Genomic DNA, 12,462 nt, shown 5'->3' with positions numbered 1-12,462 from the left:
GGAATGGAGAATAGTAGTAAGATAGTAAAATGATTGATGGATGACGCCACATACAAAATCACTATTTTAGCATGGAAATAGATATAATGCATATAACTTAACAAATTTCAATAATTCTACCTTCATAAATTTACTAATAATATTATTTAACAATCTGTGAGATACAAAGTTACGATCACAGAGCACTTATGTACAAGCTTTAAAGGATACCTTAAAAGTAACAGATACCGATAAGAATATGCAGTTAACAAATATAATTAAGGTAATGTTACTGGCTGCACAGATAATAGTATATAAGAGAGATAACTAAGGGTATAGGAATCATAGCTGAGGTTAAAAGATTAGTATAGAATAGAAAGGAATGGTGATTAATAGTATCAAATCATGTCAAATGGCTGATGACTCAAGAAAATAAAATGAGAAGATTAAAAATTACTATAGAACAAGATTCTGAAAATGATTACTGGATGTTGGAAATTAGGTGAATCTATAAAATATGAAATAGGGGTTTAAGACAAAATAAATAATTTGTAGCAGAATCTTGCAGAGATGAGTCAAATTGGTTGACCATGTATTAAGATATTCAGGTTTATTTAATTCAGTAACAGAAAGTTATTTTAGGATAAAGATTACAGAAGACAAAAATTAGACTATATAGGTAACTGACAGCGATATAAAATGCCAAATAGCACAGGCAAAACGAGCCTTCAGTCAGAAATATAATTTGTTTACATCAAAATTAATTAAAATGTCAGGAAAAGATTTTTGAAAGTATATGTTTGAAGCGTCGCTTTATATAGAAGTGAAACTTGAATGATCGGAATTCTTGAGAAGAAAACATTAGAAGCTTTTCAAAATGCGGTGCTATGGGAGAATGTTAAAAATCAGATGGGTGGATAAAGTGACAAATGAATAGGTGTTGCGGCAAATCGATGAAGAAGGAAGCATTTGGAAAAATATAGTTAAAAGAAGACAGACTTATAGGCCACATATTAAGCCATTATGGAATTGTCGCTTTAATATTAGAGAGTCAGGTAGAAGGAAACAACTGTGCAGGCAGGCAATGTTTGGAATATGTAAAACAAATTGTTAGGGATGTAGGATGTAGGGGGTATACCGAAATGAAACGACTTGCACTAAATAGGGAATCTTGGAGAGCTGCATCAAACCAGTCAAATGACTGAAGACAAAAAAAAGTAACTGAGGACAAGATGTAGTAATTATGTTGAGAATAAAAGATTACAACAAAACAGAAAGATATGAAGAAAAGTAAAAAAATAAGCAAATTAATTATGGCATATTATGTAATTAATATGAATAAAATAGTCCTTTTTTGCACGACAAAAAAGTCAGCTTCAATTTAATTTTATGTTCCAAGAAACAGTCAATTTTCCTCATTTAACGAAAGTAAATAAATATATTGTATTAAAATAAAACTGAAATGCTAAAAATAAGTCAAAGTAACTTCCTGATAAATATACTGCTAAATTTCACAAATAATAAAGAAAACTGTATATGCAATTTGATAATGACAGCAACAAATCTATTAAAGTCTATTATTCAACTGAAAGTCAAATAGATCACTCCTAAATAAACAATGGCTAGCAAAGAAACTAAACATAAAATTTCAACAAAAAACAAAATAAAACTGACAAATATATGTTTGGAGCACTTTTTTGACTTCATATAAGTGACTTTGACTTCAACATAATATTACATCAAGGACTGGGGTTACCTAAACATAAGGCCCAATAACTATATATGCAATACAATTCTAGTCAGATCTAGATATTGGATCTTTAAAATCAGAATGAAATCAATCTAGCTTTTTAACTTCTACAAGCAATATTTTGCAGACAGAAACTGATGATAATTCATCAAAATTATTATTAGGGAATTTTTTTTTTTTTATAATAGGTAACTTTCAAGATAATTATTAGGGCAAGTCAAAACATTACTTATATTTTATACATTCTTAATACTTTGTACTCGTGCTTTCTGTATGATAAATAAAACAAAATTAAAAAGGAAAAATAACATCACCGTACATACTGTGAATCAGTTGTCATAGAAGATTCACCACAGTTATCACCACAATTTGTCGTTGACTGAGGAAGATCTACGTAGTGGACATTCACAAACCGTGGCCTACTATTTCTCTTTACAGGAGCAGACTTTTGATGTCTCCATTCAACATCATGCATATCAACAGGAGCCAAATCCTAAATAATTACACAAATAATCTACTAATAAAATTCCCAATAGATTTTTCCTCATTTTAAAATAATCATTGAAATACATTTTATATGCAAATGCTTTAAGTACACAAATTTTAAATTACTTAGACAATTACTTACATTTAAATCCAGTTTTCTACATTCAGTAGCCTTAAGCAAGAAGTTTTAGGCACATTTGTATTGACAGATGTACTGCTTTACAACAATTTACTACAGCAGCAAGACATATGTTATGTAATGATAAAACTTTCAAGTTTTGGAATTCATGATATAATGTGTTTAAAAAATTTAATATTTTTTTAAATTAATAACAGTTAATTTTAATAATTTTACCCAGTGACATAACTACCTGAAGTAGTTATAAGGGTAAAACTAATTTTTGATTTAGTCACTGAAGGCAAGGCTAAATTTAATATAGAGAAGCTATTTTTACTTCCTTGTACAAAGTAAAGGAATTACTGAATCACAAAACACTTCGGTTTTCAGATTTCAATGAAAATATCATACATATGTATGTACTCGTATAACTCAAAAATGATTAGCTGTAGGGTGTTGAAATTTTGGAATTGGAACTGTTCTAACATCTAGTTCTGCATCTCCCCTTTTGATTGGTATTGAATGAACTAAAAGTGTCCAAAAAAAGCCCAAAATCCAAAACAATTTGGATTTTGGACTTTTTCTTAACTGCAGTAATAAGCCTTCATTGATGGCTTTTCAATAATATATCATAAGTGATACTTATTTTCATTAGTTCCAGAGTTATAGGCAAAAGAAATTCTAATTAATGAATGAAATATTTGGATCTTACATGGGGAAGGCACATTGGTTTGAATCAGACTTCATCTCTTTTTTTAACTTTTTTTTTTTAGACTTCATCTCTTTTTTTAACTTTTTTTTTTTAATTTAAATATATTGATTTATTAATAATTATTAAACTCTGATAGTAAAAACATTTTTACGATAAATAATAATTCAATAACAATAAAAAAAAGTGAAAAAATATGAGAAGTTATTAATGAAATAAAATTTTATGTATTTTTCATTTATGAAAAAAATGTGTATATGTAATTTAATAGGTGTACAAGGAACTCATGTTGTGTCAACATCAGATTTTTTATTTCTATGGAAAATTATTAATGTACCAAGGAAAATAAATTAAAAAAGTACCGGTACTTATACTGATAAACTTGATTTAAAGCATTAATAACACCAATGACACAGCAATCCTAAAATTAGCTTTAATATCTAGAAAACAATAGCAGCATACTGTTTTGAACTACACAGATTCAACACATGTGGTTAGGTAACACTGATAAATATAATTTTTGTTTAACAAGTGATACATGAAACCAACTTGTTTTTTTTTATGATTATAATGCTGGAAACAAATCTGAAGTCAGAATTTTTTCATTCCTGTAAGTTTTCCAAAATTTAAATTTTGAAAAGTTTTGATATGTGATGCATGACTACACACATAATTTTTCTATTTTATATGATCACTTTATATTTATGTGATCAGTATATATTTTAACCCTATTAATCAGTAGTTAACTGTGAAACAATACTGAAATCACACATCACATATCAAGACATTAAACTTCTTTATTGAAGCATACAAGAACAAGATTCAGCATGTCTGTACAATTCAAACCAACACAAAGATTTGTCGGCTTTGTTAGCCTACTGCTTTTAACAGTATAATCCCTTCAGTCAATCTAATAACTGTGCAAGTGAGTGAACAGTTGAGTCTCATAATGCCCCGTAAATGTGCAAATGATTTGTCCAGTTTTTGTAGAGTTCATTATAAAAGCATATAAAAAAAAAGTTACAACTTTAATTAAAAAAGCTTATAAAATTTACTTTGACTATAAAAATTGGTGATCAGGATAAGAAATGGGCTCCTCATATAATATGCAGTAACTGTGCGGTCCAACTTAAGCAGATGGCTAAAAGGCACATGAAAGGCCTTGCAATTTGGTGTCCCTAAGGTTTTTGCATGAACCAAAAGATCACTAATTGATTGTAATTTCTGTTTAATTATGCGTGGAATTTCTAAAAGTCTAAGCGCACTGTACTCCATCCTTCATTGCAATCTGGACTCAGACCTGTACCTCACAATGAATTCATTGCAGTTCCTAAAAACTTATTTTGTGAAATCAGTGATGAAGAAGTGGACAAATGGACATTATGGAAGAAGATAATCATGAGTCAGACTTTTAGTTACAAACCAGCAAGCCACATCTTACATCACAATATGAGCTAAATGATTCTGTAAGATTTAAACTTATCAAAAAATCAAGCTGAACTTTCAGGATTAAGATCACAAGGTTGAAATTCATCACAACAATCCTTCAGCCCAAGCACCACAACCTCAACAGGTTCATTACTCACCAGTGATGACTCCCTGCAATTTTTGGCTCTTTCCTAGGCTTAAAACCTAGACTTAAAGGAAATAGATTAAAGGAAAAAAAAACATGACAAGAAAACTTATGGGACTCACTAAAATTGACTGACAAAATGATTCCATAATGGAAAGATCGCTGGGATATATGTGTTACATCTGAAGGGGCCTACTTTGAAGGGGAGAAGTCATTAAGCAAAATAGTTTATCTTTGTTTTTAAGAGCCAAGATCGGATGGATACTTTTTGATCACACCTTGTACGAAAACTTTCAAACTTCTTAGCAGTAGATTCTAGGACAATGTTTTACCAACTAATATAAGTGTTTTTACAAGTCACAAGTTATAAATTTTCTTGCATAATGTGATTTTATTATAATCTGGAGATTACAGGTAAAGTAACGAAAACTATTAGCAATTCAGGTGTTTTGTTGCACAATAAGAAGCTTGTAAAAATTGTAGAATTATATTTGTGGAATTCTATTAAGTTAGAGTACTAATGAATATTTTTTATTAATTTAGTTATAATTGAGTTGTTTGCATAATTATAATATTGATCCTAGTTTTCTGCAATGTCACAGTAATTTCTTTTTAAATTAATAAGTTGACTATTTACAGTAATTTTGATGAATATCATTTATTCACCCATGTAGTGGAGATAATTTAGAAGATGTACCAATAGTACAGCAGCAGCAGAAGAGATTCTGTATAAGAATTTTGAACTTCAATTCGACAAAGAGTTTTATCAATGATTTAGGATGTCACTTGCCAATACAGTAGTTTTAGTGGCTACTCTCCATTATATTGCTCATCCATTAGGTAAAGACCTTTTATGCCAAAGCAACAACTATGTCATGATACACTGGATGGATACTGCAGTCAATTTCATATAATTGGACGATTCTTAGAATCTATGAGTCCATTGTATCATAAACAATGAAAAATGTTACGCTGGCAGTAAATGAAAATATTTATGGATAAGAGTAGCATGGCCTGAAAACTTTCCAGAAGAAATAAACATTTCCAAAACATTGCCAGGTTATTGATAGTCTCTTAAAAAAAGCCCAACAATGATGAAAATGCCTTAGCTGATTGAAAAGAGAGGCATTGTAGCAATTGTTTATGGAGCTAAATTAAATTATATTAACTCTAACTGGCCTGGGAGTATATATGAAGCATAAGCATTGTGGATAAACAAACTTTGCTTACTAATGACATATGTTAACCTCTATTTCAATGCATTTCTGGGTGACTCTGCCTTCCCTCTAAAAATATGTCTCATGATAATTTATATAACAGGACATTAGAAGTGCGGCTGACAGTCTGTAGAAAAAATAGCAAAAGCTAACAAATGATTACCAGTATTGGTGTCAGTACTGTCAAATGTTGGGTTATTAAATTATTATTCTATGCAATAATGCTAAAACAAAATGTGAATGATTCCAGAAGACAGATATCTATACTTAATAATGTACCTGACGACGAAGAAAATGAAACCAATGAAGAGGGACCTCCTCAGGCTGCAGCTGTCTAATGTAGTACTTAATTATAGAACACATTATTTATTACAAACTTTTTTTCATAATTTTGAGTTATTTTATTCTTGAAAACTTTTTTTACAATAATTTTCATAAAATGCAATATTATTTTTTCAAAGGACTACTTTTTTAATACAAATTATTATCATCAGATTTGAAGGTAGGGTTTATTTTTATTCTGATATTTGAAAATTCTAACAAAAGTGGGAGATTCTATTATGTGGGATATTTTCTTGCTCCACCTAGCCAAGAACAACATACTTTGTAAACAAATATTTTTACAAACTCTGTTAATAGTCATTAAACACAGCTGCAATATTTATACAGAATAGAGATTTTTTGGCTTACAATAAAAACATTTTATTTAAATAAAATTTAAAAAATCAGAAAATATTAATAATAAATACTTTTACAGAAGTACAGCACATAAATCAGTAACAAAGTAGCAATGTAAAAACACTGAAGTTGAGTAATAGTGCTTGTACAGGGAAGACGCGTAGTTTGTTGCTCTGCAGTCTGCTATTTTTGACTGGTTTTTGGGTACTTTTTTGAGACACAGGCAGTTGGTATTGATTGGGTAATTTTTTGTGGATGTGTTGATTAAATTGGTGCGATTTTGGATAATGGACATACTTTTTATTTAATTTTTTCTGTGATCATCCTTATTGTCAGTCAAAATAAGGTCGAGATTCGATTGTTTCACTGTTTAACGAGTTTGGACAGGAAACATAGTTGTCTACCTGAATTCAAGAGCAAAAGTAACGTCATCTCTGACACAAGTAAGAGACGTTATTTGTGATGCAAGTTCGACTTAGAAAAATTTACGACAATCCAGGTGAGACTCTTCATGTTTCTTAAGTACAATCCAATTATAAGGGAATCTTGCTTCCCTTGCAACTCCTTTGTCCTTCCTTACTACTATCATTTATCATTTCCACTAGTTTCTTTGCTGACCCTGGCCCCCTTTCTTTTACGCCCCTCCGACCCAGGATTTAAAGGTTATACATTTTACCATCCTCCCAACCCCCGTTATATAGCTGTGTGGTGGCTAAAAATAACCGGAATTTGACCCTGAACAATTAAACATTGTTTTCATGATTTTTTGTGTATTTAAGCAGTAATATGGAAATAAAACCATCTGAGCAGGCTTCTGCCCCTTCGCTGAAGAGGCTTAGAGTGGCGTCATCTGATGAAGAGGAGTGTTCAGCCCGGGACCTAGAAGTATTGTTTCTAGGCTTGAGGAGATTTCCTGGGGAATATTACAGCATGAAGCGCAAAATTAAGAACCTCAGTTGTAATCTTGATTCATTGATGGGAGATTTCCTGGAATTTATGGAGACATCTCCCCCACTTCCTGGGATTTTGACGGCAACCCAGGTAGAGTTGTACCACAGACAGGAGTCGATTCGTGCCATGCAAATTAAGAAGTTGGAGGGAGAGTTATCAGATGAAGAACTCTTGGACTTAGTTGACTGACATTGACCCGCTGATGTGTAGGTGACTACTGAGGTTTACATGGAACTGTGGAGTGACACTAAAAAACAGGTTTTTCTTGTTATATATAGAATAAACCAAGTAAAGCTTTAATTGGCAGCAGTTCCTTTGCCTCTTCTCTGCTACGTGTGGGAAGGGCTAAGCGAGGCCAGATAATCAGAGATAAAACGAAAGGTGAGGTTCACCTTGGTGAAGATTCAGAAAGAGTCAGCTGTGAGTTTCATACAATCATTTACAATTCCAAAGAAGGTAACAAAGAAGAATTGTTATGGCTGATCTACTTTGGGTGTTCAGAAGACTTCAAAAGGAAGGGTGTTTTGACCCATTTTTCATCTACCTGGTGGTAAGCTAGGGTACTCTGCCAGGAGTCTCCTGGCCTAGTGAAGAGCAGAACGAGACATATCGGGTTTCATCTGCGGAAACAGGGGAGGCGGGTTCTGGGTGGCAAGTCCACTCCACTATAGCTACAGTGGAAGAGCAGATTAAGACGTTGATGGTAAAGGCTACAGGAAGAACATGTTGATTTGCTTAAGGAAAAAAAGACTGGGGACGGCTGATGAAGCAGTCTGTGTAGTCCTTAAAAAAAATACAATCACTCTATTAAATCGTGAACTCATATATATTTAAACAATACTCTTTATCACAACTCTTATTTCATAACACTATAACTAATAAGGATCATACACTTTACTGCAAAGAAATATCATAAAACTAATGTAGTGTATCCACTGACAAAAATGCTACCTAGAAATGCTTTATGATTAATATTTAAACATATTTATATTTAATATAACTCTTTATAACATATTGTTAGAGCAATGATCCTACTTTAGTTCTTCTTACTATCCACTAACGTTCTTGTCTGTGATTGGCAAGGTTTTTGAGAAGGTCCTATTTTTGCATATTAATATTAGATTGGCCACTAATCATTTGCTGATGGATAACCAGTGTGATTTCAAAACAAGGCAAAGGCACTGAGGATGCCATACTCAAGGTGATGGATGTAGCTTCCTCTAGTCCATGTAAATATGTATTAGGGATTTTTCTGAACATGTTATAGGTGGTTATAAAACAGTCTCGCGGAACACAGTCTGTGTTATAGTTGGAGTCAAACCAATCGATATTTTGGCTAATGAGTGTAAGGAATGCTACAATTCCAAGGTAAATAACCTATTCACGTCAGAACAAAAGCAGGAGATTGAAGACCGGGGCCTTGAGTCTTGGCAGGTCAGGTGGGACGAATCCCCCACAAGTCGCTACACGAATGGTATATTTCCTACAGTGTCTGATTTAGATGCGACTGGATAGGTCTCCCCCAACTGGTAAATCACACAGTTTCTCTCCAAGCATCTGCCTTCTGGGCAAGTTGGGCTAAGTTTTGTTTTGTGGATTCGTGTCAATGGCCAGATTGTAGGACTGATGATACAATGGACCACAACCTCTACGTCTGTCCCCGATATGAGGTCGAATGTTCACAAGCTGTTGGGTAACTTGAGAGAATGAATTTTTTTCTAGATCTACGTATTAACTCGATGACCCATGAGGAGTGGTCTATAGTGGCTGGTTTTCTTCACGCCCTTGCAGTGTGTAGGTCTGCGGAGGGAGTTTAATTGAGGTACTCGATTGTGGTAGGATCCCGGGTGGCTAGGGTTCCGGCTTAGGCAGTGGATTGGTTGGAGGTAGGCGCATTGGCATCATGCCACGGTTATATTGGTATTGTTTGTGATTCGATTTGGGGCTCCCACTGGTGGGGGTGGCCACACCACCAAGGTATGGTAACTAGTGCAATTGGGGGTGTGGCTTTCCTCCGCTGGAGGTGGTCCTGATCGTGACTTGGTAATGCCACACAAAACACCATGATGGGACCAGGTGGTGGTGGGGGGTTTGTTCCCGGCTCCTGTGCGAACCGGAATGAGGTTACGTTTCCTTGCTAGGTGACTTAAACTGGTCAACTTATTCGGGTGTAGGTCTGAATTTCTATGTTACGCAAGACATAATTTTGATTGGTATGAATGTAGCACTTTAAACTCGTTTGTTTTCTGAGGCATTCACAGTCATGAACGGTGCTGTCAAATCTAGACTAGACACAGGGTTCGGGCTTCTGCGTTTTCGGTTAGTTAGTTTGAGGGAATCATGTTAGGTTGGATGTGAAGATGTCCGTTTGAGGCCTACGTGAAGGGGAAATTTGATATGTATTTTACTGATGCAAATGTCTGCCGAGGTATTTACATTGGTGGGATCCTGACCGAGGTCTGGTGGATGACTGTGAAATATAATCATTTAGACGGTCTACAGACGACCTCTGTTAAAGCCCCTCACGACTCAGAACAGAGGGGGTGGTGTGGCGATTAGTAACGTCAGAAGGTGGGTTTCTTCCCCCTATGGGGTTGGGATGGGCAATGATAATGAACTTAAAATAAGAGTAAAAGACAAAAAGGCAGCTGAAAATTTTAAAACTGTGCTTCACAGCGGAAGACTTTAAGGTTAGTGTTCCAACTAGGGCTGATCGGCGAACTGTAGTCCACATAAATGACATCGACACCATAACTAATGAGAAAACGATACTTGATTGCGTGGCAGTGGTCTTAGGCGGCGAGCAGTTTAAGGTAACGTATATTTGCCCTGCATACGGTTCTAGACAAAAGGCGACTTTAATCATCTCACATAAGGCAGCTAGGATGCTGACCGAAAGCTGAGTGCGCATCGAATGGGTTCAGTGCAGAGGTATCATTAGGGAAACAGAAGACCACTGTGTGAGAAAACTACCTGTGTCTTATGTGGATCAGAGCAACATTGCTCTGAACTGAGTAAGGTCTGTACCAAGAGGTCAAATAATGCTGTAGCTCAAAACTAGAGGGTTGAAGTATCAGAGAAATATTACAGAAGAATCAATGAAAAAAACCAGATAAGCAAGACAAATACATGACGTTGGATGTATGGGTCAATAAGGATGAGAGAACCTTGCTGTGATAAGTACGAAGAAAATTAGCTGAGGAGATTAACATCAGGGGCTTCAAAAGACACCTCCGAGGCTGAGTTATGCTTAATTCCAGATCTGGCCCTGAGAGGGGAAGCCTGGTGAGAGAGGAGGTTTAGTCAGTAGGGTGCAGGCATATATACACACTCTTTATAACATCTTCTGAAACCTGTTAGTGAGCCCCTCTGCTTGTATATGGGGTTCCTCAGACTCATTGAAAAAAAAAAGTAAAAACACTAGACCAAAATAATCTCAAAAGATGACAACAGCTGACTTGTGATTTGCAAAATTATTTGTGAATTATAACTGGCATTATTAAAAATCTTGTATGATTTTTAATAAAAATGATTTATTAGTATCTGTCGTTAGTAAATCATAAAATTTTACTACTATTAGGATACTGTACAAGAGTTCCCAGGAGTGACTGGGGATTAACCACACCTCTCAGGAATGGTCAATCTGAGACTATACAAGACTAAACTTCATTTACATTCATACATATCATCCTCTATATTATCCTTCTAATATTATTACTAAAGGAAAAATTTACATAATGGTAGTGATTAATAGTATAAAAATAAAACTTATCAATATTCTCAAAAAAAGTAATCATACAAAAAAAATTACAAACCTGAAAATAGTCTACTAATGGTTTCTTTTCTAATCGTGATGGTTCACTTATAGTAATTTTTTGTTGTTTAGATATGTAATGCCAATACTGAGACCATAATAAATATATATATCCACACATTCCAAAGCAAACTAAATTAATGAAAATCCAAACAGAAAAGGCTATAGCTTTCATATTTCTTTCTATACAAATTTAATGTATCTTTTAAATAAAATATTTTGTAGTTTAGCATTAAATTATTAAATACAAGTATCATACAAGATCAAAATATCTGAAACAAAAAAAAAAAATACAACCACTCTATTAAATCGTGAACTCATATATATTTAAACAATACTAATTTATAACAACTCTGAACAATAAAATCTTGTCATGCAACAGCTTACTTCATAACATAACTAACAAGGATCATACACTTTACTGCAAAGAAATATCATAAAATTAATGTAAATGTATCCATTGACAGAAACGTTACATAGAAATGCTTTATAATTAGTATTTAAATATATTTATATTTAATTCAACCAACTTTTCTTAAGTGGATAAATTTGAATGCAAAAATGTAGCTCATTCAATAACTAAATTCAAATTCGGTAATATTTCTACAAACTAATAAACACAATTCAATTTACATAATTTTTTTATATCTGTATTATAATGTCTACTACAAAGTTATATGACTGATCTGCTACTAAATAATTTTATTTTAATATTAAGAACAGACAAGGCTTCAAGTTCACACTTCGGAGCTTCTCAATAGGTAACATATTATATTATATACATAAATATATATATATAAGTATAATATCATAAAAAAATAATCATTTGATGATCTAAAATACTACATTTCGAACTAAAGATTATAATAACATGAAGTTATAAGAATCTTACAAATAAATTAACTGCAATTCAAATTCATCCGTCACAGCAGAAGCAAGGTTAGATCAGTTTAGATTTGCAGGATGCCAACTGTTGGATCAACTATTGACTTAAATTTTGACATTACTTTTCTGAGGATAATCCTGAATAACTAATTATATAATGAAATTACATTTTAAAAGAGAATATTTTTTTTGGCTCAATTAAAAGCATTCTTATGATGGTTAATAACAACAGAATTCAGACAAAATTATTTTTATAACAAACTGAAACAAATTTAATTGTAACAATTTTTGTATAACATCAA

The 12,462-nt window shown here is 33.1% G+C and overlaps 1 protein-coding gene across 1 annotated transcript in view; it reads right to left on the bottom strand.

The window, feature by feature from the left end:
* Window positions 1–12,230, bottom strand: part of SiaT (beta-galactoside-a-2,6-sialyltransferase) — a 44,384-nt gene extending 32,154 nt beyond the window's left edge. The window contains exons 1-3 of the mRNA XM_075379614.1: window positions 12,168–12,230; window positions 11,277–11,547; window positions 2,053–2,222 (exon numbers count right to left, since the gene is read on the bottom strand). Coding sequence (XP_075235729.1) covers window positions 2,053–2,222; window positions 11,277–11,450 — 344 coding nt within the window. The 5' untranslated portion in view covers window positions 11,451–11,547; window positions 12,168–12,230. The remainder of the gene's footprint in view (window positions 1–2,052; window positions 2,223–11,276; window positions 11,548–12,167) is intronic.
* Window positions 12,231–12,462: the final 232 nt, after the last annotated feature.

This window comes from Lycorma delicatula, chromosome 12 (assembly GCF_047948215.1).
Source record: "Lycorma delicatula isolate Av1 chromosome 12, ASM4794821v1, whole genome shotgun sequence".
Classification (NCBI taxonomy): domain Eukaryota; kingdom Metazoa; phylum Arthropoda; class Insecta; order Hemiptera; family Fulgoridae; genus Lycorma; species Lycorma delicatula.
This window is presented reverse-complemented; position numbering and strand designations above follow the sequence as displayed.